This window comes from Canis aureus, chromosome 37 (genome assembly GCF_053574225.1).
Source record: "Canis aureus isolate CA01 chromosome 37, VMU_Caureus_v.1.0, whole genome shotgun sequence".
NCBI classification, from domain to species: Eukaryota; Metazoa; Chordata; class Mammalia; order Carnivora; family Canidae; genus Canis; species Canis aureus.
The window spans coordinates 3,841,697-3,869,193 of NC_135647.1; the positions used below are offsets into that span (position 1 = coordinate 3,841,697).

The 27,497-nt window shown below is 40.5% G+C and overlaps 1 protein-coding gene and 1 long non-coding RNA gene across 4 annotated transcripts; one reads left to right on the plus strand and one right to left on the minus strand.

The window, feature by feature from the left end:
* Positions 1-7,502: 7,502 nt before the first annotated feature.
* GMNN (geminin DNA replication inhibitor) lies at positions 7,503-16,864 on the minus strand. 3 transcript variants are annotated; one of them, XM_077886131.1, is made up of 7 exons: positions 16,695-16,864; positions 14,985-15,042; positions 11,182-11,259; positions 10,423-10,570; positions 9,736-9,818; positions 9,350-9,460; positions 7,503-7,873 (listed from the first exon to the last, which is right to left on the minus strand). In XM_077886131.1, exons 2-7 carry the CDS (start codon positions 15,033-15,035, stop codon positions 7,712-7,714), a joined length of 633 nt encoding a protein of 210 aa, XP_077742257.1. In that variant the 5' UTR covers positions 15,036-15,042; positions 16,695-16,864; the 3' UTR covers positions 7,503-7,711. The 3 variants fall into 3 exon arrangements, with proteins under 3 accessions (XP_077742257.1, XP_077742258.1, XP_077742259.1); XM_077886132.1 differs by lacking the exon at positions 16,695-16,864 and adding an exon at positions 16,330-16,482; XM_077886133.1 differs by lacking the exon at positions 16,695-16,864 and adding an exon at positions 16,136-16,252.
* A 35-nt stretch (positions 16,865-16,899) lies between these two features.
* Positions 16,900-25,660, plus strand: LOC144306671 (uncharacterized). Its single transcript, XR_013373764.1, has 4 exons — positions 16,900-17,459; positions 17,536-17,799; positions 18,940-19,044; positions 21,920-25,660. It is a non-coding gene; the product is annotated as an uncharacterized LOC144306671 (long non-coding RNA).
* Positions 25,661-27,497: the final 1,837 nt, after the last annotated feature.

Below are 27,497 nucleotides of genomic sequence, written 5' to 3' on the forward strand. Positions count from 1 at the left end.
TGTGTTTGTCTCTTTGTTTCATTTGTTTCTTAAATTCCGTATGAGTGAAATCATATGGTAATTGCCCTTCTCTGACTTATTTCATTAACATTATACCTTCTAGGTCCATCTATGTTGTTGCCAATGGCAACATTTTTTTTTTTTATGGCTAAACAATATTCCATTATATGTGAAATATAATGTAGTGGAATATATACCTATATATAATACAATATATCTTTCTCACATTTTTATACACTTATATCTATCTTTCTAGCTATACCACATCTTCTATATCTACCTATATCATCTTCTTTATCCATTTATTTATCTAGAGACACTTGGGTTGCTTCCATATCCTGGCTATTGTAGATAATGCTACATTAAACATAGGGATGCCTATGCCTTTTCAAACTAGTGTTTTTGTCTTCTTTGGGTAAATATCCAGTAGTGGAATTGCTGGATCATAGGGTAGTTCTATTTTTGACTTTTTGAGGAGCCTCCATACTGTTTTCCAGAGTGACTACATCAATTTATATTCCCATCAACACTGCACAGTTCTTTTTCTCCACATCCTCACCAACACTTATTTCTTGTGTTTATTTTAGCCATTCTGACAAATGTAAAGTGATGTCTCATTGTGACTTTAATTTGCATTTCTCTGATGATTAGCAATGTTGAGCATCTTTTCATGTATCTGTTGGCCATTTGTATGTTTTCTTTGGAAAAATGTCTATTCAGGTCCTCTCCCCATTTATTAATCGGATTATTTGGCTTTTTGGTGTTGAGTTGTAGAACTTCTTTATAGATTTTAATTATCAACTCTATTGGGTATATCATTTGCAAATATCTTCTCCCATTCATTAGGTTGCCTTTGTTTGTTAATGGTTTCTTTAATTGTGTAGAAGCTTTTTACCTTAGTGAAGTACCAATAGTATAATTTTGCTTTTGTTTCCTTTGCCTCAGGAAACATACCTAGAAAAATGTTTTTATGGCTGGTATCAAAGAAATTACTGGCTGTTTTCAAGTTTTATGGCTTCAAGTCTCACATTTAAGTCTTTAATCCATTTTGAGTTTATTTTTGCATATGGTGTAAGAAAGTGGTCTGGTTTCATTCTTTTGCATGTAGCTGTCCAGTTTTCCCAACACCATTTATAAAAGGGATTGTCTTTTCCCAATGTATGTTCTTAATTCCTGTCATAGATTGACCACAAAAACATGGGTTTACTTCTGGGCTCTCTATTGTGTTCTACTGACCTATGTGTCTTTTTGTGCCAGTGCCATATTGTTTTGATGACTACATCTTTGTTGTAGATCTTGTAATCTGGGATTGTGATACTTCCAGGTTTGTTCTGTTTTCTCAAGATTATTTTGGCTGTACGGAGTCTTTTGCAGTTCCATATAAATTTTAGAATAATTTGTTCTGGTTCTGTGAAAAATATTGTTGTACATACCAGTACTTTATCTTAGTCTTGGTTTTATATGTTAAAGAATTTCTTCTTTTCTACTGCTTCAGATTATAATTGTTTAACTGAACTATAATTTATATAAACCAGGCTTGTAAGCATGGACATTTAGATAATTCCTAGTCTTCTGATAGGTTAAAGTTGTAATAATTTTATTTATTTTTTATTTTAATTTTTTATTTTATTTTATTTTACTTATGATAGTCACAGAGAGAGAGAGAGAGAGAGAGAGGCAGAGACACAGGCAGAGGGAGAAGCAGGCTCCATGCACTGGGAGCCCGACGTGGGATTCGATCCCGGGTCTCCAGGATCACACCCTGGGCCAAAGGCAGGCACTTAACCGCTGTGCCACCCAGGGATCCCAAAGTTGTAATAATTTTAAATATGGATCATTTCACAAGTGTGAGTGTACCTGTGGAATAGATTTCTAGAAAAGGATTGCTTAGCAATGCTTATATTTTCATCTGTTTTTAAGTTTCCTGTGCTCTGCTTTGTCACTTTTCCCTCACCTTGACTTTTAAGTGGCTTCATCAGGGTAAGATTATGTCTTTTGTAGTTTACTATCGTGTGTAATAGGATCTAGGGAGACTCAGGAGCTAAATGGCTGTGTTTGACTCATGTGCATTACCAGGAATTACTAAAGCCCCCTCTCCTGACAATGCTTAGAGAGCTTTTGGTTAACATTTGATCTATAGAGGTGTAGCTTGTAAGGCAGCCTAGCTATATTGTTGTATTCAAATTCTTTTTTGGTCTCTGGCACATCTGGAAGTTGAAGGTGGTGAAATATAAGGCTCAGATGTAATATAAAGGCCTTGGGGGACATTTTCATTCTAAGCTTGGTAGTGTGTGTTTTGTTGTTTTTGTTTTTGTTTTTTAAGATTTTATTTATTCATAAGAGACAGAGAGAGAGGCAGAGACATAGGCAGAGGGAGAAGCAGGCTCCGTATGGGGAGCCCAATGCAGGACTCAATCCCAGGACCTCAGGATCACGACCTGAACCAAAGCAGATGTGCAAACACTGAGCCACCCATGTGTCCCTCATGCTTAGCTTTTAATTTAAAACTGGTGTGCCAAAGTTCTAACAATTTGTTACCTGATTTTCCTTTGTTCCTCCTTATAGTTCCCCAACATCTCTCTGAGTTCTAGAAGCTGACTGGCGTTAAGAATTTTGAGTGCAGGGACTGTGTTTGGATGATATAAGGAACTAGCAACAGGGAAGGGAAGAAAGCCAGTAGAAGGTCTGTTGTCAAGAAAGTTACACTGTGGGTAAATGGAACTCAATGATCTTGCTGGGGAACTGCTCTGGTAAATATACAACACACACACCTCAGAGTTCTCCCACCCAGAGGCCCCGGGAGCTCTGATAGGCCAACTCCTGTCCTTCTGGGTTCACCTAATGACCTACTTAGCTAAAACCTAAAATTCAACTGCAGTATCCTGAAGGGGGCAGGGTGAGTAGGGGTCAGTTTTATAAACAGCAAAGTTGCAAGGGCCCCGAGGCTGTGTAGCAGACATGTGTTGCATTTTGGCTAACTAGAATCAATTCTTCTGATGACACTTCAATTTCTTTTGAGGGGATAGCTGGCCCTTGATGTAGTCTTAAGAGAATGTCAACCAAGCTATCTTGCCCACTGAGTTAGGCTATGTCTTGCCATTTCAGGAAAGGGAAGAAAATCAGACAGCACTTAGACACTGCTGATGAACCTCTGTTAAGAGAATCCCCAGTGCCACTCTGGTTTCTACTTCTTCAGGACCATGATATTCTTCCAGCAAATTCCATTTTTGTTCATGGTAGACAGAGTTAGGTTATATTTTTTTAATTAATTAACTTATTTATTTATTTCTATTATTTTTTACAAAGAACTTTAAGGAAGGCAAGAAGAGGTAACAACATGTTCCAGAACTTTTTAGAATATCTTTTCCACATCCTTTTTTTAACATTTCTTTTTTAAAAGATTTTATTTATTTATTCATGACAGAGAGAGAGAGGCAGAGACACAGGCAGAGGGAGAAGCAGGCTCCATGCAGGGAGCCTGACGTGGGACTCGATCCCAGGTCTCCAGGATCACACCCCAAGCCAAAGGCAGTGCTAAACTGCTGAGCCACCGGTTCAGCACATCCCACATCTCTTAATAACATTTACTTCTCATCACAGATCCTCACCAACCTTCCCCCTCTTTCCCATTCCCCCCACTACACCCAGTTTCTACACTTGTCTATGCTGGCATATAAAAAAGCAATTAATTTAGGGTTATTTTAAAATCTGGCCACTTGTTTCTACTTGCTCTTGGGATTTTCTTATGTAAATGAGTTTTTTTCCTTCCCATAATTAGCTTTATTTGGTTTGATTGCACCAGGCTGGGACCTTGAAAAGAATTCATAATTGTGATCCATTCTTCTCTAGTTCGTGACCTTACAGCTCTTTCTAAAAGCTTCACCATTAACCATTTACCATGCTATGTTAGGCTTAGAAACATAGCTTTTATCAAGTCAAAATTTCTTTTCCTAGCTTAGCTGTTAAATTGTATCAATTCTGTTTTATCAGGATTATGGGCTTTCTCCTTCTCCCCCTTTGAATGTGAAGAATTTCAAGTGTGTACTGAGACAATCTCACATCCCTAGGATTTAAACCCCAACTTGTCATAATGTTTTATCTTTCAGTACCTAACTGCATTAGATCTATCCTTTTATTTAGGATTTATCCATTTGTATTAATAGGGATCTACTTTCCCCTACTCCAAACCCTTTTGTGGGCCATCTGGTTATTTTAGTATGTAATGCTGACCATATTGAATATATTGACAAGTTCAGCCTAATCTAGGCTTTACACAAAACATTTTAAAGATTTTATTTATTGGGGTGCCTGGGTGGCTCAGTCGGTTAAGCATCTGCCTTCAGCTCAGGTCATGATCCTAGGGGTCCTGGGATCAAGTCCCATGTTCACCTTCCTGATCTGTGGGGAGCTGGTTTCTCCCTCTCCCTCTGCTCATACTTTATTTTAAAAAAATAGAGAGAGAGAACACACACACGCGCATGCACACAAGTGAGGGCGGCGGGAGGGACAGAAGGAGAAGCAGAATTCCTACCCTGGGTGGCTCAGTTGGTTAAGCAACTGCCTACGGCTCAAGTTATGATCCTCGAGTCCTGGGACTGAGCCCCATGTTGGGCTCCCTGCTCAGCAGGCATTCTGCCTGTCCCTCTATCCCTCCCCACTGCTTGTGCTCACTCTCTCTCAAATAAATAAAATCTTTATAAAAAAAATTGTACAAAACAACAAAAAAGAAATCACTGTGAAAATTTGCAAACTAGTCTTCATTGTGTACATTGCTTTTATTTGTTAGGTAAATATACCTGGGAGTAGAATGGCTGAATCCTTTGGAATGTGTTTTTAAGAAATGGCCATTTTCACAGCATTTGTAATATTTAACACGGCTACCAGCACTGCAGGAGATCCACTTGCTTCATAACCTTAGTATGTCACCACAGTACAGTCATGTATTTGTCTTGCAAATTTCATTCTGATAGGTCAGCAGCAGCTCACTACAGGTTTAATTTGCATTTCCTTAAAGACTGAGGATAGTGACATCCTATCACTTGCTTGTTCACTGTATACAGCGTTTGGTAAAGCATCCAAATTTTCCCCATTTTAAAAGCCAGATCATCTACTTACTGACTTTAAAAGAGTTCTTTAGGGACACCTGGGTGGCTCAGTGGTTGGGCGTCTGCCTTTGGCTCAGGGCATGATCCTGGATTCCCAGGATCGAGTCCCACATCAGGCTCCCTGTATGGAGCCTGCTTCTCCTCCCTCTGCCTATGTATGTCTCTCTTTCTCGTGAATAAATAAAATCTTAAAAAAAAAAAAAAAGTTCTTAATAGATACAAATCTTTTGTTGGAAATTTTGCAAGTATTTTCTCTCAGTTTATGGCTTGTCTTTTCCTTAAGTCTTTCAAAGAGAAGTTTTTGATTTTTATGAAGTTTAACTTACTATGTAATTTGTGCTTTTTGTGTTCTGTTTGAGAAATCTTTGCCAAACCCAAGGTCACTATAATTTTCCCTTTGTTTTCTTTTATTAATAGCAGTAGCTTTTATTTAATTAATTAATTAATTAATTTATTTATTTATTTATTATTTTTTTTAAATAGCAGTAGCTTTTTTTTTTATTTTTTTTAAATATTTTATTTATTTATTCATGAGAAACACAGACTGAGAGAGAGGGGCAGAGACACAGGCAGAGGGAGAAGCAGGCTCCATACAGGGAGCCCAATGGGGGGACTCGATCCCGGGACTCCAGGATCACACCCGGGACAGAAGGCAGGCACCAAACCGCTGAGCCACCCAGGGATCCCCTAGCAGTAGCTTTTAAATTGTAAAGTCCTCACTTCCCTTTCCTCTGCTCCCTACCACCAAATCCGGGCGATCCATCTTTGGCATTTCCCAGAAATAGTTTCTATTTGCCAAGCCACCCTCTTCTGCTACGTCTCATTCATTCAAATAGCCTCTCGGCTGACTGCCTTCTACCCTTAACCCGTAATATTCTTCTTTAAAATGGTTTTTTACGGGATCCCTGGGTGGTGCAGCGGTTTGGCGCCTGCCTTTGGCCCAGGGCGCGATCCTGGAGACCCGGGATCGAATCCCACGTCAGGCTCCCGGTGCGTGGAGCCTGCTTCTCCCTCTGCCTGTGTCTCTGCCTCTCTCCTCTCTCTCTGTGTGCCTATCATAAATAAATTAAAAAAAAAATTGTTTTTTACTGTAGTAAGAAACATGTAACATAAAATTTATCATCTTAATCTGATCTTAGGCTAAGTGGCCCATACCTAAAACACAGAGTTGCACAAACACAGCCACTACCCTCATGCAGCTACCTACACATAGAAGGTCAGCTCATTCACACTAGCCACATTTCAAGTGCTTAGCAGCCATGTGAGGCTAACTGGTCATCATGCTAGACAGCAAAGATATTTCCAATATCTCAGAAGTTTTTTGGACAGTATTGTTCTAGTAGATTAATAACTGCTTCCGTTTTTAAAGTATTTGGTTCAGGCACTATAGTAAGTTTTAACCCTCAACACTGAGGTAGACTAACTCAATATGAGAGTTAAGAACATTCAAGTTCTACGAGGACAAATACCTTGCCTAGCAATCCTTTAGAGCTTGACAATGTTCTTTATTGCCAATCTATACAAAGGTACTTGTATGCTTCTCACAGAACATATTCCATCCCAATGCTATGTACTTTTCATAATTTCCTCTGTCCTTTCCTTCATTTGAAACAGTACATATAGGAAATCCCTAATTAATTCACCCTTACTTCTTATTCCTCAATATACTCAGTACTGTACCATATGTGAAACATGTGAACAGCAAGTGTCACAACCCTTAGTTTTCCCTTCATCTAAGTTGACGCTCACCTGCACCCCCTTCCCTAGAGAACAACTGCCAACAACTGCCAGCCATTTTAAGCTTTCAAGGAGAGCCCCCATCATACCAGCCAAATTGGACCCATGTGCGGAGTTTTCAATACTAGATTCACACTCCATAATCAATAGTACTCCATATCTGGGTATCAATACTCCCTACAATGAGCTTGAGGTACAATCAGATTTAGGAGTAAAAACCTCAACCAGGGATCCCTGGGTGGCGCAGCAGTTTGGCGCCTGCCTTTGGCCCGGGGCGCGATCCTGGAGACCCGGGATCGAATCCCACATCGGGCTCCCAGCATGGAGCCTGCTTCTCCCTCTGCCTGTGTCTCTGCCTCTCTGTCTCTCTCTGTGTGACTATCATGAATAAATAAATAAAATCTTTAAAAAAAAACCTCAACCATCTCAGTCTAAAAAGAGAGAAATTCAGGGGCACTCGGCTGGCTATTGATCTTGGGGTTGTGAGTTTGAACCCCATGTTGGGTATGGTGCTTACTTTAAAAATTAAAAAAAAAAAAGAATTCATTTTCTCCTTATTTCCTCCAAGATAGAACAGAATGAAAACAATATAAACCCATAGAAATTGACAATTTTTCTATAGACTGCTTAGATTTCATTCTTCCCAGATACACACAATGCTTAACAGGAGACTGAAGTTTATTTATCATATACACAAGTCATGTTTGACCACTGAGAAAATGCTATTAACATAAAACATTATAGATTAAAAAAACATAGTATTTGTATTTTAATACAACAGGGGTCCCAGGATTCAAACAAGCTACAAAGAACTCTAGTGGAGGTAAACTCTGGCAGTACCTTTCTCAAGAGTCAGATATCAATGACTTTCACACATGTGGTTTTGTGTCTGTAGAGGAAGACACAGCTTCTTCAGCACACATACCAACATCTGGATCTTCCACATCAGAGCCCTCACCAGTTTCCTCTTCCAAATCAAATTCCTGACTGTTCAGTGATTCAAAGTCATCCTGATGTTCCTCATGCAGTCTCTTTTAGAAGAACAAATGAATAATTTACTGTAAACACTGTAAAACCCAAGTACACAAGCAGTATGCTGATATAACTGACCCTCCTCCATGTTCTAATGAGGTCCTTTTCACAATGTCTCTCAATTAAATTCACTGACAGGCAAGGGTCTATCGAAGTCTCTACCACACTAAATCACATTTCAGCAAAGTCACAGCGCTTAATGATTCGCTTTTTTTTTAAAGCGCTAACGTGCCTTCCCAGTACAACTCAAGTCAGTAATTCTGAAGCTCCTAGAGCAAAGACCAGGTTTTCTGATGTCGGCCAATACTTACATGTCAGTGAAGGGAGCTATTACAGGACTTCCCAATGAAAACTTCGAACATTAATTCTGTAAGCAATTCAAATTGTACAAGAAAAGCTTTCATCTGAAAAACTATCAATAAGATGATTTCTTGCAAACAAGAGTAAGTTTAAGACCTATTTTTTAGTTCAAAACTGTAAAATAACAGTCATCAGGATAATTTTTTTCCTTGTTCTTTCAAGATTCATTTGAGAGTGTGTGTGTCTGTGTGCAGGGGGGAGGGAGGAGATAGAAACACCAGCAGACTTCTTGCTGAGTTTGGAGCCTGACTTGGGGCTCGATCTTAAGACCTGGAGATCATGACCTGAGCCAGAATCAAGAGTCTAACACTCCGCTCATGGAGCCAACCCAGGGATTCATCATCGCCTCCCCCCAGGCTAATTGTAAACACAATTAGCTTCTTCCAAATTAAAAAGTCAGATAAGACCATCAAACTTATTTAGGTATCAATTAACAGATTTGTAAATAACAGTAATGTCACACTGGCATTAAAGTTAAATTAAAATCTGTCTAGGGGTGCCTGGGTGGCTCAGTGGTTGAGCATCTGCCTTTGGCTCAGGTTGTGATCCTGGGGTCCTGGGATTGAATCCCACACTGGGCTCCAAGCAGAGAGCCTGCTTCTCCCACCGCCTGTCTCTGCCTCTTCCTCAGTGTCTCCCATGAATAAATAAAAAATCTTAAAAGAAAAATGACTAAAAACTTGACAACTTTGAAATGGAAAAATTTTCCAAATGTAAGTAAATCTCTTTTTACATTTCTACAAGAAAATAGATGTTCTTGTGCTTCATGATAATAACAACATTTAACAGTCACTGGGCTCTTCTCATGTCCAGAGACTTCTCTTTACTTTCATCATTATAACTCCTTATTCTCAGACAAACCTACAGAGTACATGCTATTACTCCCATTATTGTAAAATGTTACTCATTGTAAAACATGAAGCCCTGACAAAATAAATTACCTGCCCAACTCAACAAACTTTATGGTGTGAGATAGGGAGCTAAGATTCACACCCAGGAAATGTGATTCCAGAGCCCACACACTTACTGATTACACTACTACTTATTTAGTAGTAGTCAAATCATTAAAATATAGATGATTCTGAATCAGATGAATGTTAATTTAAAATACCTACCTCTATTAACCCCGCCATATACTGTACATGTTCTGCTACTTCCGCCAATTCTTTATTTTCCTTTTTCAGGCGGGCAATTTCATTGTCCTTTTGTTCAATTTCTTTATGAAGCTATAAAACATAAATAAAATTCAGTATTCCATAAATCTGCTTTGCTGTAAGCCACATTAATATGCCCCGAAGGATATAACTGATAGACGAGTTCCTAACGACACTACCCTGGGCTCTCATTGAGCTTCTTCTCTGATAACAGAGCTCCCCTTCTACTTAAACTTTTCTTAGACCACCATTAAATCTAGTTTATATCACTCTAACTAAACATGCTAAGGAGAAGGAAAACAATACTGAAACATTAAAAATGGCCACAAATTATATTTAGTACATACTTTCTCATTTTCCTTAAGGGCTTCGTAGAGAGCCTTCCTCCGTTTTTCTGCCACTTCTTTCCAAAATTGGGAGGATGGATTTTCTAAAATAAATTAATGTTATCATGTAAACTTTGAAAAAAATTATCATTATATGCTGCTGTAAAAACCCAGCAATTTTTTCTACTAAAAAAAACTTTCCCACAATGCTTAGAGAACATCACTAGCTTCCTCTCTTGATAGCCACTGCCATTCTAGGAAGAACTAGGATGATCTCAACCACATTTCTGCATGGCTCCCTCCATTTTCTGCTATATTCAAATTCCTTTCTTCAAATTTACTCTTTTCTTCTGAAATGAAGACTGACTGACTGAAACGACTTCTAAGTCTTGTGACACTTAAAGCACTCTAATATCAGAGCTGTCCTATTAATCACTATCCTTTTAATACTTCATCCATATTTGGATTTTACCAAACAATAAACCTGCCCAAATTCACAGTATTTGTATACTTACAACCATAAGAAATTTTAAAGTATCAAAATAGTTACATACCAAGTATCTCCAGATTAAATGGCTGTGACCAGAATTCATAACAGTATAACAAATGATTATTTTATTTAATATTTAAGTACTAAATTATTAATACTTTAAGTATTATTTATTATTACTTAGAAACGTAATATATAAGTTATATATTTTTTCATACCTGCAACCATAAGATCAAATGCTTCTAGAGTAATTTCAAAAAAATTTTTATTTTCACTATGTTCTGGGACAGTGACAACTCCTGAGCTGGAAGCCTTAGATGTTAACTGGTCATTCCAAAGTTTCCTTTTGGGCAAGCCTTTAACCAACTATAATGAAAATACATACATTAATCTCATTTATTTTGATTTCATGAATGAGAAAATTAGATGGTTTTGTCACGTCTGTATTAAAAATAGAGCACTCACATGTCTGTATCTGTTTAACATCTTTGGAACTTAAAAAAAAAATCAAACTTAAATCTCTACCAAAATGTAGTTATTTTTCAGGAATTTAATTTGCAGTAACTATCCTCAATTAGACTTGGGTCTAAAGCCTAGGTGAAATTATTTTGTTTAAACAACTGAATACCACAGAAAGGCAGTATTTTCAAACCTGCAAAAGTCCAGACACCCTCATCTGTGACTTTCTTTACAGACAGAGGTAAATAAATAAATCTAACATTTTGTTCCCATAACATCAAACATTACTTCTATAAGCTAATCTGTAACTTCTTACATCATCCTGTCTTCAAACCAACTGAACTTCCTAAATTGAACTATCAATACAAAAACTACTTCTTTGAGAAACATGCAATTTTTATTCTTGAATAATTTCCATATTTCAATGATTTAGGAATCTCTAATCAAGGAAATCTTGGAAAGGTCTTTAATGTAAAATTAGCATCATCTGTACTCCATTCTAGCCCAATTACACATACCTCAATTTCTCTTCCAACAAGTGATCCAGCTGCAGAAGGCTGAATCATCTTCAGAGTTTTTCTTGGGATGGGACTGTTCTAAAAGTCAACATAATTTATTATCTGGTTACTGAGTTGCTATATGGGTTATTACTCTCTCATTCCTACTGTAATTTAGGGAAAAGAAATCACTAAGAATACTAATATTCCATCTGCTATGTATTTATCAGAGCAATATATTGAATTATTCAACTAGCAAACTTGTTATTTCCCTAAAATTGTAATGAAATTTGAAAAAAATCCTAAGAATGGATTTTATTACTGAAACTTGACAGTTTTTCTCCTTTGCTTGCTTCCTTCCTTCCTTTCTTTCTTTTCAATTTTATTTATTTATTCATGAGAGACACACAGAGAGAGAGAAGCAGAGACACAGGCAGAGGGAGAAGCAGGTTCCATGCAGGGAGCCTAAGGCAGGACTCGATCCTGGATCTGGGATTCATGCCCCGAGCCAAAGGCAGTTACTCGCTCAACCGCTGAGCCATCCAGGCGTCCCTCTCCTTCCATTTCAATATATGCTGTTATTATAGTCATTTTGTCAACTAATCGTATCTAGTTAAAAAAATTTCAAAATTTCTAAGCTCTAATACTTCAGGCCCTATGTGTAAGGAAATTACAGTTCAAGATTATTTGTATTTCCTCTTAAAAAGATTTGCCACACAGAAACTAGACATCATACCATCTATGGTAGAAACCCATCAAAGGGGTAAAATGGAGGAAAAGGTTATTTACACCTTTACACCAAGTAAAGTATTTCTTCCCCTAATAAAAAAGATTCACCTTGACTTCCTTTAAATAGTGAATATCTCCCTAACACATTTATATGTATCCACCAAATTTCAAGAACATACTTTATATAAAACCAAACACACATCTAAGAGGATCCTCTCCCCCCAGTCTTCACCTGATTGCAGAAGCAGTTCTGCCTCCAGCCCATTCATTAGGAGACAGCCATAAGGTCAGTGCCAGAGGCACACTAGAACACTGTGAAATGCCCCCCACCTACTGTTTTTGGAAAATACACAGCCTTCCTTATAATGTGTAAATAGCTTCCCCTATATTTCCTGATCAGAAATCATTAGTTATCCTGCCACCATGGGATAGCAAACAATGGTGAATACTCAAACAAGGGTAGCAAGAACATGATACCAAAGCAGCGTGAGAAAGTTACTGATTCCATACTGCACTTCACAGGACAAGAGTTCACCTTTCCCAGGGTCAAGTTTCTACTGCCGCTTATTATCTCACTATTTAACTGAAGAACAAATGCCAACTACTCTGAGAACAAATATTACAACAACATTTCAGATGTAATTTAGATTATAGATTAGTCAACAGCCTTCAGACAAATAGAAGAAAACCTAACTCTGGACCCTTAAGAATAAGTGGTGTTAATTTATTTAAATGCTTGCTGGCCAAAGAATGGCCAAAGAAGCCAGATAAATCACTGTCACACACACAAAAAATGACAATTTTCAAAATTAACTTGTATACATGTAAGCTTGAAACACCCAGCCTCAAAGATGTAATATTGCTATTAACATTTTCTTTATACAGATCACACATTAGAGTAACAGACTCTTTTTTAAGATTTTATTTACTCATCAGAGACACAGAGAGAGGGGCAGAGACATAGGCAGAGGGAGAAGCAGGCTCCATGCACGGAGCCTGACATGGGACTCGATCCCAGAATCCTAGGATCACAACTTGAGCTGAAGGCAGACACTCAACCATTGAGCCACCCAGGCATCCCTTGAGTAACACTCTTTAGAGCCAAGAGGTTCAGGTTCTTAGATATTAATGGGTCTTAATCTTTTTAGAAAACCTTTTGAGATCCCATGACCCATTCTCTTTCTCTCTCAAAAAAACAACAAACAATGCACACAAGAGCACCACTCACGTGGAATTTTGCATATATATAATTAGTAGGGTACTCTTACAGATCTAGTTTTAGTTCAATTTCCTTGTTTTACAGAGATGTAAACTGAGGCTGAGATGCTAAACAATTCACCAAAGGTTACAGTTTTGGAGGCTTAATCAGAAGCCAACAGAACCCGTTCTTTTTATACCCAGGATAGTTTGTATTCTAGCTAGTAAACATGACATTTTTCTTTATATATAAGGATCTGCTGAAAGATATAAACTGGGATTTGCCTCAAATTAATTAGCTGGCTTAAGGAGGAGTGAAGATATAGATAAAACAAGATTAGCCACGTACTGGTAACTGTTGAAAAGTGGAAAGTTAATTGAGATTACGTTATACTATTGACTCCATTTCTGAGTATTTGAAAGTTTTCATAATAAAAAGTTTAAGAACACAAAACTCAGTGGGAATGTCATCATCCTAAATGGAAAGAGATGGACTCAAATTATCAATGTACAGTATTATTTTTAAAAAATAATGTAAGCATACCAAGGCAAGGTAAATCAACTATCAGAAAGCACCTGCTATCACTTATGAAAAGCTCTTATTTATTTAATTTAAATCTGCAAAATGATAGTTTTCCTGAAGATATGGTCTCATTCCCAGGAATCCTCACCCTCTAAACTGTGTGGCAGAACCTAGTTATGTTGTAAATTCGTTTACAGGCAAAGTTATGAACTCAAAATTAAACTCTGTTCTTATTGTTATATGAATAAATATTTGGAATGAATAAATAAATAAATAAATAAATATATATATATATATATATTTGGGATAAGATTTCCAATGATGGTATCTTACAGGGACTCAAAAAGTGTAGCAAAACAAGGTTAAATGGTGACAAGTGTGATGTACTCTGAAAACATGTGCACTAGAACACAAAATGTGTTTCTGTTGTCAAAGACACCAATTCTCAAGATACAAAGGATTTTAATAAAGTCATTTCATAAAATGTAAGAGTGGAAAGAAAGTAATCATAATCTTATTTACAGAAAATCCTAAGGAATCTACTAAAAAAAAACTATTAGAGCTAATTAATAAACAAGTTCAGGGACGTCTGCATGGCTTAGCGGTTGAGCATCTGCCTTTGGCTCAGGGTGTCGGGATTGAGTCCCAGATCGGGCTCCCGCATAGAGTCTGCTTCTCTCTCTGCCTATGTCTCTGCTTCTCTGTGTCTCTCATGAGTAAATAAATAAAATCTTTTTTTTTTTTTAATAAATAAAATCTTTAAAAAATAAACAAGTTCAGCAGGATTGCAGGGATTTAAGATCAAATTCAAAATACAAAAATGAATTGTTTTCCCTCCAGTAGCAATGAGCACACAGAAAATGTAATTCAAGTAAAAATTCTACCTACAGTACCATTACAAATAAAATAGGGGGACTTTTGGGTGGCTCAGTAGCTGAGCATCTGCCTTTGGCTCAGATGGTGACCCGGTAGTCCTGGGATCAAGCCCTGCATCGGGCTCCCTATAGGGAGCCTGCTTCTTGCCTGTGTCTCTCTGCCTCTGTGTCTCATGAATAAATTTTTTTTAAAAAGGCGGGGGGGGGGGGGGGGGGGGGGATTAAAGGAGTCTAAAACTCAATACTCTGAAAACTACCAAAATATTGTTGAAAGAAATTAGAGACCTAAACAAATGGAAAGACATCATGTGTTCATGGGATCATAAAACTTATTGTTCAATGGTAATTTTTCTTTTACGTTCTCCACTGTTACTTATCCTCTGGCTAAAAGTTCAGCACTTCAAAGTTCATAGAAAGGATAGCGAGGTTAAATTTAATTATGTCAAAATGCTTCTAACCACATGTTTTCTCCAACAAATGAAAGTGATTCCATCACATACCTTTACGTTCTCTTTCACTCCTTCTTGTTTCTGCTTCATACTGGGATTCATGATAAACCTGACGAAGCACAAAAGACTAGTCATTCGTAAACAGAAAATGGTCTGCACCTGAAGGTGGAGTTTAGATTATTGCTGTTGAAAGTATTTACAATCATAGACATCATACTACTGGATGGTGGAACTAGTATTTTTTCTCACTGTACCCAAACTCAGCCTTATCAATGACTAACATGACTCTAACGTCTGTATTTAACACACACACACACACATGTGCACGCGCAGTAATTCTGCTTGGAAACATCTTGTTACAACAAGAAAATGAGGCGTTCTAAACAAATTTTACTAAACACTGTGGTGTTCTGGATTAAACGGAGGACTCAAAAAATCTGAGAAATGGTCACCAGGTACATGGGTATGCTCAACTCTGTTCTACAGAATGGCATTCTGACTTTGCTGTTTCAAAGACAGTTTTAAGTGATAAAAAAAAAATTGGCTCTGGGGACCAGCAATAAGTTAGTAGTGATTTAATACCCGATCTAATGAGATTATGTATTCCCATTTGTATGGAATGTTTAACCACCACCACGTACTGAGACACTGCTGGAAGCAAGAAAGAGAGAGAAGAGAAAGGGATTATGCAAATGTGGTTAATGTGGCCCAGACCACTGGGCCAGACTCTCTCCAAACCCAACCTCTCACCTCCTGGACAGGTCTGTGCCTGCCGAAAAGATCTGCTAGATTGTTGTAGATTATGTAGCAACTATGACCCATCTGTTCCTACATTTTACACTGTGCCTAGCACACGCAAAACTCATTGAAAGTTTAGTTTTGAAACAAAAAAAAATTGTAGGATGCACCTACAATTTCCAGGATTGTAGGATGCACCCTATTTTCACTTCTATCTCCTGTGAAGAAGCAAATGCTGGTGGGGACCCCCTAAATTGAGCAATGTTTTTTTTCAAACTGCAGGTCGCAGCCCGGGATCTCCAAACCGTTTACTGGGTCAGGAACCCTGGAAAAAACGGAACTGGGGGCGCTCCAGTCCGTTGAGCGTCAGCCTTCGGCTCAGGTCCGAGCCCCACATCCGAGCCTCCTCAGAGTGGAGTCGGCTTCTCCCTCTGCCCCTCCCCCTCCAGCCTGTGCTCACTCACTCTTAAATAAAATCTTAGGAAAAACGAAAATGAAGAGACGAGAAAACACGAGAGCGCACAGCATGGTCCCTTGTCTGGCTGCAGCCTGAATGGGCAATTCAGTGAGTGTCCCGATTGGAACGGGTGGAAGCCACCGCCCGAGGAGAGCCTCTCCCACGTCTATGGGGCTCTGGCCGGCAACTCCGCGCCCTCACCTCTCCGGCCCCGGGCTGGGTCCCAAGGAGGCGCGGATGAGCAGAAGACACCGGCCAGGCCGGCAAGCCCGGGGGTCTTCAACGCAAGATGCTGGGGATCCGCCCCGCCCCCACACCCGGGCACGCGCACAGCACAGGCCCGAACTCCCACCCCGCTGGGGGGGGGGGGGGGGGGTCCCACCTGGACGCGCCCGCCAGCCAATCGGGAGCGCGCATGGGAGAGCGCGCCAAAACCGACCCAGCCAATGGGGGCAGGCCCTCGCCCGCCGGCCCCGCCTTCCCCGCGCTCCCCGCAACGTCCGCCCGGACCCCGGCCGCGCCCCGGCCGCCGGCACGCGAGCGGCGCCCCCTACCACGTCCCTCACCCTTGTGGAACGGGAGCGTTCAAGCCTCGTAGCGGACGCAGGTAGCTGTGCCGAGAGAAGGTCGCACAGGCTCCACGGCCGCTGCCCTGACTGGCCGGCGCCGCTGGAAAGCTGGCGAACTCCGCCCGCCCGCCTCGACGGCCACGTGACCCGCTGACGTCAGACGGTCCGGCGAATCGCCGCCCGCCTCGGCCCCGCCCCTCTGTGCGCCTGCGCGGTGAGAGTTGCGCGGCTCTGGGTGGGGACGCCCGGGGGCCTGTGCCCGCGGGGAGGTCGTTGCCCTCCGACCTTCCCTCGGCGCTCCCCGCGCGGGGCGGTGCCCCCTCTCCCCTCGGCAAGGGCGGGCCAGGCGGCGGAGGAAGCTCTCCCGCTGGAGGCAGACTCCGAGAGAACGAAGTGCCGTGTGGAGAGTCCTGGCCGGCACCTGTGGGCAGAGCCCGGGTTCCGCGGATCGGACCTGCGCTGTGCTCGCCGTCGGCGGGGACCCCGGGGCTGGCTCGGCCCTCAGCGCCAGGACTGCGACCCTCACTGACCCTCTTTTTTACTTTTTAAAGTAAGGCTACCTGGAAAAGAATCTAACTACAGATGTGGCTCCCGTTTGCCTCTCACATCGCATCTCAGTGAAACATGGCTGCTCTGAAATAGGGACGCCCGGGTGGCTCAGCGGGTGAGCCTCGGCCTCGGCTCAGGGCGCGACCCCCGGACCCGGGATGGCGTCCTGCGTGGGCTCCCCAGCCTGCGTCTCTGCCTCTCTCTCTCTCATGAGTAAGTAAATAAAATCTTTTTTTATTTTTTTTTTAATTTTTTTTTTAATCTTTTTTTAAAAAAAATCCTCTTCTAGCTCTGTCAGACGTTTTCTGCTCCCTTCTTCACAAGACTGCGAGGCTAAATGACGCCACTAGGCAGTGACGGAGACTTCAGCTCTTCTGACTCAAAGTCCACCTGTGGAAAGAGAGATTCTGGAAATGCTTCTCTCTCCAGAGGCAGAAGATCCTCAAGCCCCCAAAGGACTGGGAGTGTCTCCAAAACGTACAGTTGGATACTGGTTCTGAAAAAAAAATCTATAGGGAAATCGATTTTGAAGGGATCTGGAAAAAAGTAACAAGTAAGTGGTTGTCATTTAATCAGAATTTGCCTCTGAACATCCAAATATCCTGCTTTATCTGCAGTAAGGAAATCATGGGTATTGATTGGATTAGGATTATGCAGTAATATTGGCTCACATGTAATCCTTCAGTTCACTTCAGTGTCACGCTACACATGTTTAAAGGAAATCATGGATATTTTTCTGTAATCGATTAGCCACTTCTAGCTGAGCACAGACTCCATTGCTGTGCATTATAGAGCCGTTTGTTTCCAGTCTGGCCTAACAACATAATCAGTTTGCGAAAAGAGAAAGAGGGGGGATCCCTGGGTGGCGCAGCGGTTTGGCGCCTGCCTTTGGCCCCAGGGCGCGATCCTGGAGACCCGGGATCGAGTCCCACGTCGGGCTCCCGGTGCATGGAGCCTGCTTCTCCCTCTGCCTGTGTCTCTGCCTCTCTCTCTGTGTGACTATCATGAATAAATAAAAATTAAAAAAAAAAAAAAAAAGAGGGATCCCTGGGTGGCGCAGCGGTTTGGCGCCTGCCTTTGGCCCCAGGGCGCGATCCTGGAGACCCGGGATCGAGTCCCACGTCGGGCTCCCGGTGCATGGAGCCTGCTTCTCCCTCTGCCTGTGTCTCTGCCAATCTCTCTCTCTCTCTGTGACTATCATAAATAAATAAAAATTTTTAAAAAAAAGAGAGAAGGAGGGAAAGAAGCACTATAATATACTGTATTAGAAAAACAAAACCATGTTGTTTAACATGGTATAAAGAATATCAAACTAAAATGCTAATGAAAGGCAGTAGGACCAGCTTAAATGACACGTATCTTTTTAAAATTTATCATTTATTAAGGCTAAAGTCCCAAGGTTTTCAACCAGAGCTCAGAAATTGCCTATTGCATGATACTATTTTTCTGAAAACTGCTCTAGGGGAACACATAACAATTTATTACATTCTTTTCAAAAAGCTCATATAGGATCATTTATAGAATGATCCAATTCCTCTACTCTGAAATGTACTCAAATAGTTGAATTTACATTTTAGATTGAGAAGTGCACAAAGTTGAAAATTGAGGACAGAAAAGAAATCTGGATTCAAACAACGTATCAGAATTAGGGTTTTTATTTTATTATTTATTATTTTTTAATTTTTCTATATAGGCTTTACACCAAGCACGGGGCTTGGACTCACAACCTGGTGATCAAGAGTCCCACACACTCTACTGACTGAGCCAGCCAGGAGACCTAGAGTCTTTATTTTTTAAGGTAACATTTTAATAATTGATAATATGAGTTACAGACTAATTTTAATGATGATAAATCAGTTCTAAGATAAAAGGCAGTAAACTGGTGATTATAAAGTACCAATAAAATGAAAAATAAAACACATTGTGATCATAGTTCATGATGAACATAAACCTTGTAGTTAAGCCATTATATATCATTTTTCTTCTCATTTTGTATTTTTATTTATTTATTTATTTATTTATTTATTTAAAAGTTCCATTTCTTTCTTACTTTCCTTCATTTATTTTACTTAAGTTATCTCTGTGCCCAACATGGGGCTCAAATTCATGACCCCAACTGGGGTCATGCTCAAGCTACATGCTCTTCCAAATGAGCCAGTCAGGCACCCCACAAAATTTATTTACTTATTTATTTATTTTTAAGATTTTATTTATTTGTTCATGAGAGAGGCAGAGACATAGGCAGAGAGAGAAGCAGGCTCCCTGCAGGGAACCCAATGTGGGACTTGATCCCAGGACCCTAGGATCACGCCCTGAGCCAAAGGCCGATGCTCAACCACTGAACCACCCAGCTGTCCTTATTATTTTTTTTAAGTAATCTCTACACCCAATATGGGGCTCAAACTCAGAACCCAAAATCAAGAGTTGCATGCTTTTCCTGTGAGCCAGCAAGTTGCCCCAGTTTATTTGTATTTTAAAAGGGTGATTTAATTTTCACTTTTCAGAATAATGAGTATTGATCCTGAGAAGTTCACTATTCACAAAAGACATATCTGGGTCTGGTATTTGTCATTTGTATAAAGAAACTGCTGAAATTTCACAATGGGCCGTCAATGTTCTTTTTTCAAAACAAGCGTACTCTAGGTAGAAATTTTCTTCTTAATCTCTTTCCTTTAATAGTTCTTTATATTTTATTTCTTAAACCCAGGCCATTTCTGAGAGGATTTGGACGTGGAGAAAATTTTCACAAAATTCACAGTTAATTTTATAAAAGTTAACTTGTTGAGTCAGTTTATATGATGAGAATGAATTGCTAGCTGGCTACATAAGGGAGGACAAGCATATTAAGTATATTTGTTCAAGAGAAACAAAACCAATAGGATAGATAGAAATATAAGGAATTTGCACACATGATTATGTCAGCTGGCAAGTCCAAAATCTGCAGAGTCAATGTCCCAGTTCAAAGGCCATCAGGCAAGGAGAATTTCTTATTGGAGGTGCCTGGGGGGATGGGGTTGGGGTGGTGGTTGGGGGGGCGGTTGGGTCAGGCTTCCATTTGAGTGTGTGAGGCCTATTCACATTATGAAAGTTTTACTCAGTTTATTTACTTAAATGTTAATCTCATTCAAAGGCACCGTTACCCAACAGAAACACCTATAGTAATGTTTGACCAAATATCTGGGCACTGCAAGACTCAGTCAAGTTGACTTAAAATTAGCCCTCACAATGGGAAAGAAAGCCTTGCCTGAACCTTGACTGAGGATGTACTTGGATTCCCTTCAGATAGGAAGGCCTAGAAACATAATACAGCCCATTCTCAGCTGATGGGTTAATAGGAACATCGTATATGAAGGAGAGAGCAAACTATGCCTTATATGCCTTACGTCTTACCAGTTTCAAAGGAACCAAAAATTCTTAAGCGTGTTTAGATGAAGGATTGCAGCTCTGTTTTCCAGTGGCAGATGCTGGTTCCTTGTGAAGGCTATAAAGGGAGGACCTGTTGCAAACTTGTCTCCCTGCCTTAAAAATGGCCACCTTCTCCCTATTCTTCTTCCCATCATCCTCCTTTCTACATGTGTCTCTGTGTCCAAATTTCCCCATTTTTTAAGGACATCAGTCATATAGGATAGGATCTGCTACAGACTGCATGTTTGTATCCCTCCAAACCTTTGAAACCTAATCCCTGATGTGATACTATTTGGAGGAGAGGGCCCTTGGGCAGTAACTATAAATGGAGTTAGTGCCCTTATGAAAGAGACCCCAGAGAACTCCCTCACTCCTGCCATCATGTAAGGACACTGAAAAGGTGGCCAAGAAGCACCAAAAAGCAGGCCCTCACCAGACAGAATGTGCAGCTTCCAGAACTGTGAGAAATAAATGTTTGTTGTTGAAGCCGCTCAGTCTCCGGTATTTTTGCCATAATAGCCCAAACTGAGGAAGACGGGTTCTACTCTATCATTTTAACTATATTGCCTCTGTAAAGACCCTGTCTTCAAATAAGATCACATTGTGGGGCAGCCCAGGTGGCTCAATGGTTTATGGCCGCCTTCAGCCCAGGGTATGATCCTGGAGACTCGGGGTCAAGTCCCATGTCAGGCTCCCTGCATGGAGCCTGCTTCTCCCTCTGCCTGTGTCTCTGCCTCTCTCTCTGTGTCTCTCATGAATAAATAAAAAAAATCTTTAAAAAAAAAAGATCACATTGTAAGGTACTGAGAGTTAGGATTCCAACCTATGAATTGATAGTGGTGGGAGACACAATTCAACCCATAACAGAAAGCTTTCCATCTTTCCTATTCTATCCTAACTCAACTGCTTGCTCCTCACTTCAGAGTGGGAGTAGTCAGCTACACTCCAGTACTGATCAGAGCCAAGTACCTTAGCAATCCCCACCATCTTTTCCTTTTTATTGTCATTTCAGTTTTATTGTATTTGAAGCAGAACTAAGCAGTTCCTGCATTCTAAAAGGGCTTTCACGTAACTCTTGATTTCAGGGTCCTGAGTTCTATCCTCATGTTGGGCACAGAGCTTACCTAAAAAAAATAATAAAAGTTTAAAAAGTCTCTCAAGAGGAGGAAAAAGCCTTTTCTTTGAAAATCTGTTCAAATTGTTCTTAATGAAAGGAATACATTTTTTTTAAGTTTATTCCTTTTTTTTTTTTTTTTTTTTTTTTTAAGCAATCTCTACACCCAACGTGGGGCATGAATTCATGACCCTGAGATCAAGAGTCATATGCCTTACTGACTGAGCCAGCCAGGCAACCGGAAAATGAATAATTTCTGAGTGAGTTTTGAATGAGACCCAGAATTTCAACTTTTGACATCACACATCACCAATCTCAGGAAGTTCTGTCCTCTGTGCTAATATGTTAATGAAACACAATATGTGTTCCTCTAATCTGTCAGAAAATTTTTGGTAAATGTAGAAATAATACAGGAGATGCAAAATTTTATTCATAGACATTAGGAAAAAGTGAGAGGCTCAAAAAGAGGAATGAAAATAATAGCATATAAAAAAAAATCTTGAGCCAGAAGAAAAGTTTAGAACTAGCTCAAAGGAAAGTGGCCAGTGGTTCAGGAAAGGGAGGAGACCTTCTGGGTATATGGCTTCCTGGTATAGGAAGATTAGCCCATAAACTGTATTAAAACGTCCATTCTAGGGGCGCCTGCATGGCTCAGTGGTTGAGCTCACCATTTGGCTCACAGCGTGATCCTGGTGTCCTGGGATCAAGCCCCACATCAGGCTCCCTGCAAGGAGTCTGCTTCTCCCTCACCTTCTGCCCTTCCTCCCCGCTCCCAGGACCCTGGGATCATGACCTGAGCCAAAGGCTGACGCTTCACTGACTAAGCCACCTAGGCACCCCTAGAGTGAACCTTTTAATTGAGCCAGGAAAAGGTTCTTCAGTCATTGATCACTAAACCCATCAGTTACTTCCTGTCTGTGTGGTAGGATGAAAACAGATATATTTCTCAGTAAAATGAAATGCGGTAACCAGGTGAGCAGCCCAGAAAGTGAGCCAGAGTATTGAAAATGGAAAACACAAGGACATAAGTCAAGCTCTCAAAAGTAGTCGAGGCCAAGGGTGCTTTTTGAGGGCTAAGAAAATGTGGTGGGGGTTATAAGACTGTATATAATTAACCAAACTCATAAACTGTATACTTAAAATAGGTGAATTCTATTGTACATGAGTTATATTACAATAAAGCTAAATAATAAAGAAGCTGACTGAGGTAATACAAGCAGGTCCCTAGGAGAGACTACCTGGACGCTGGGGAGAATATACAGAGAATCCCCTCACTCATGGAGGGTTAGAAACTGCCTTGTCTGCCACTGAGTGTCTGCATGTCAGCAAATAACAAACCAGGAGGCAGAGCTTGGCTAGGGAGACCCTCAAGTGGCCCAGGGCCTGAGAAAAGTCAGCAAAGATGGTATCAGAGCACCTGAAACCAAGAAAAGGCATCCTTAAAGCTGTATAATTTTATTTCATTTCATTTCACTTCATTTTTAAAGCCATATAACTTTAATCCTATCTTAACATTTGTATCTTCTATGAAACATTTCACATATGCTATTTCACTTCAGTCAGCACAAAAACCTGCTGAGTGAACAATGCAAATACTACCTGCCTATTACACAAAGAAACTGTGAGCAGTAGGGCTGGTGTCGGGACATGTGCCAGGTACCAACTGATTGCCCCTCGGCTTCAAATTCATGGTCCAGTCCCTGAAGGAAGATTTCCAAGTTCCAGCAGCACAGCAACTTCTGCTAATGTCAGTTTTCCCCCAGTGAGGCCTGGATCCCAGAGAAGAGGACATTCCTTAGGCGCTCTTCCTTGGCACCCAGGGAAGCACAGAGAACTCGAACGAGTGCAGTCAAAGGAGCCACTCCTGTTCCACTAGCTGAAACACAGCGTTCAGGGCAGACCCATCTGTGTTGAGATCTGGACTTTGTTGGAGAGGGCATGCTAGGAGCAGGGAAGTGCCTTGGTGCTGCATCCAGGGAACTTGCTGGAAATCCCTCTGGAGCTTATCTGAAATCCACCCTCGAGGGTGCCAGAGGACTCTGTTCTCTGGAAGGTGTGTCCTGGAGACCAGACCCATTCTATTGCAATATTGCCCCTGGGGTGGGGGAGGGTACGTGGGGGTCCCTGGGAACCTTTAGCTGCTGGGTACTGACGATCTCTGTCTGCACACCTCCCTCACCAGCACTTATTGGGTATTAACAGGAAAACTAGGAATGTAGTTTACTCAGCAAAATCTCCTTCTACGTATTATCTGCCAGGACAGCTGTTGTGCTAACTGGTTGCCACTCCAGTGACCTTGGGGTGCGTTGATACCTGTGCACCTGTGTGCTTGCAGAGAAAGACACCTGATCTCCTTTAGAAGATCACCAAGTTTTTCCCTCTAAGGAGTAGGATGAATAGTTCGTTTTAAATCAGATTGTCCTTTCAGTCCCCCGCAGAGTGGAGTTTATTATTATGCCCAAGAGACTAGATCCAAATTGACCAGAGGCTGTCAGGAAATTAGAAGCCCTTCTTCATCTTAGACTCCAGTTATCTCAGTTAGGCACTGGGCTGCCAATAGGGACGTTGCGTGGGACTCTCTAGGCTTGGGGGACCCCTAGAACGCTCATTATCCTAGGTGAGGCTGCCATATGAGAAAATGGTGGAGAGTATGAACTCTTCATACTCTCTCTGCTCCTAAATTTTCTAATATGAGAATGTCAAGAGTTAAGAATTTATTTTCTAGATCACCGGGTTATACTTAGAAACAAAGATTCACCAGCTTTTTTCCTGAAAATCTCTTTAAAGGTAAATGTACCACCTAAAAGGTATTCTTGCTCCAAAATTGAATCTGAATTGAAAACCTATTGCCAGTTTAAGGAAGTACTGGAAATAGAGAAATATGTTAAACACCATGTGAATGCCATCAGCAAAATCCAAAGTATAGGAAATTTTACAAGATAAATAATCGATTTTTTTTTCCCAACCACTAAATGGCAAGTTAAAAAGCTATCAGGAAGGATTTATAGAATATAAGAAAAGATATTAACAAATGCAAAACTTAGTGGATCTTGTTTGAATTAACCAACTATAAAAAAGTAATAAGGGAAATGTGAACACTGTATTTTATGATGTTAAGACATTAGGTATAATAATGATATTGTGGTTGAGATACTACCTCCTACCAGTGAGAATGGTGAAAATTAACAAGGCAGGAAACAACAAATGTTAGGGAGGATGTAGAGAAAGAGGAACTCTCTTGCACTGTTGGTGGGAATGTGAACTGGTGCAGCCACTCTGGAAAACTGTGTGGAGGTTCCTCATAGAGTTAAAAATAGTTCTGCTCCACGACCCAGCAATTGCACTGCTGGGGATTTGCCCCAAAGCTGCAGATGTAGTGAAACACTGGGACACCTGCACTGCAATCTTCATGGCAGCAATGTCCACAATAGCCAAACTATGGAAGGAGCCACGATGTCCTTTGACAGATGAATGGATAAAGAGGATGTGGTCTATATATACCATGGAATATTACTCAGCCATGAGAAAGGACAAATACCCACCATTTGCTTCGACGTGGATGGAACTGGAGGGTATCATGCTGAGTGAAGTAAGTCAGTCGGAGAAGGACAATCATCATATGGTTTCACTCATACAGGGAATATAAGAAATAGTGAAAGGGATTATAAAGGAAAGGAGGGAACTGGGTGGAAAAATTAGGGAGATAAACCACGAGAGACTCCTAACTCTAGGAAACAAACAAAGAGTTGTGGAAGGGGAGGCGGGTGGGGGGTTGGGGTAACTGGGTGACCGGCACTGAGGAGGGCACTTGATGGGATGAGCACTGGGTGTTATACTATATGTTGGCAAATCGAACTTCAATAAAAACAAATTAAATAAAAACAAAAAATAATAATGGTATTGTGGTTTTTACTCTAATGGTTTTTAACCTATAAATACTATTTATAGATTAATGGTATATCTGATACTTGACATAAATCAATTCAGAAGGAAGGGTAAAAATATAAGATTTTCTTAACATGGATATGATTGACATTTTGGGCCAGATAACTCTTTGTTGTGGGGGGCTGACCTTTGCAGCATCCCTGGTGTCTATCCACTAGCTGCCAGGACTGCTCCTCAGTTGTGATGAACAAAAATACAGACATTGAGTGGGGCCTCGCAGTCTCAGTCAGTATAACATACAACTCTTGACCTCAAGATTGTGAGTTTGAGCCCCATGTTGGGTGTAAAGATTACTTAAAAATAAAAGAAATCTTAAAAAAAATACAGATACTGACAAATACTCCTGTGGGGAAAATCACCCACAATGAGAGCCATTGGTATAAATAAAATAGTAGTGGCCTTGTGTTGATAACCATTGAGGTTAGCATACATGAATGAATACCTGAGAATTTATTATTCTATCCCCTCTACTTTTCTATATGTTTGAAACATTCAATAATAAATTTTTTAAGAGTAGTAACTTAAAAAGGATTAAACAAGGAGTGAGGAAGTAGAAATACTGGAAAATATTTGGCTATAAAAACCTTGGAATGGCAGCCCCAGTGGCACAGTGGTTTAGCGCCGCCTGCAGCCCAGGGCCTGATCCTGGAGACCCTGGATCCAGTCCCACATCAGGCTGTCTGTATGATGCCTGCTTCTCCCTCTGCCTGTGTCTCTGCCTCTCCCTCTCTCTGTCTCTATGAATAAATAAATAAAATCTTAAAAAAAAAACCTTGGCAACCACACATTTTTCCACCAATTTTTTATTGTATTTTATTTATTTTTAAAGATTTTATTATTCGTGAAAAACAGAGAGGCAGAGACATAGGCAGAGGGAGGAGAAGGCTCTCTGTGGGGAGCCCTATGTGGGACTCAATCCCAGGACCCTAGGATCATTACTTGAGCCAAAGGCAGACACTCAACCACTGAGTGTCCCCCAATTTATTTTTTGACAAACCATTTGATGTAGTAGAAGCATAGCTAAGGGATGTGATATAGTGAAACATATTACTAATGGAGGTTCAAAATTAATGGCTCAAGTGATATTAAAAATTACGTAGTATGTGTGTATATAATAGTATATGTATATATGTCAACTGTCTTTAGAGGATACTTTTGGTGCAGAATTAAAAGGCAGGATGGTGTGGATGGTGCCCATGTGCTATATGTGGGCCTTTAGGTATGTTTTACTTAGCCTAGATCATAGTAGCCTACACATTGATTAGAAAAATTGAGGGATCCCTGGGTGGCGCAGTGGTTTGGCGCCTGCCTTTGGCCGGGGGCGTGATCCTGGAGACCCGGGATCGAATCCCACGACGGGCTCCCTGCATGGAGCCTGCTTCCCCCTCTGCCTGTGTCTCTGCCTCTCTGTCTCTCTCTGTGTGACTATCATGAATAAATAAATAAAATCTTTAAAAAAAAAAAAAAGAAAAATTGAAATTTTTTTCAGCATCTTAAAAACCAGATGATTTCCATAAGCAGAGACAAAAGGCAAATGATGAGCTGAGAGAAAATGTATGCAATATATTTTGCAGATAAAGTCCTAATTTCCCTAATTAATAAAGAGCTCTGAAAACACTGAAGGGAATAAAACCACCAACTCATTGGGAAAAAGGACAAAAGACGGGAAGAGAGAGTTCAGGGAAGAAGATATACAAATGATTCTTAAATGTTTGAAACAACACTCAACCTCACTCATAAAAGATCTGCAAATGAAAGCACTGAGAAACTTTCTCACCAAGCCGATT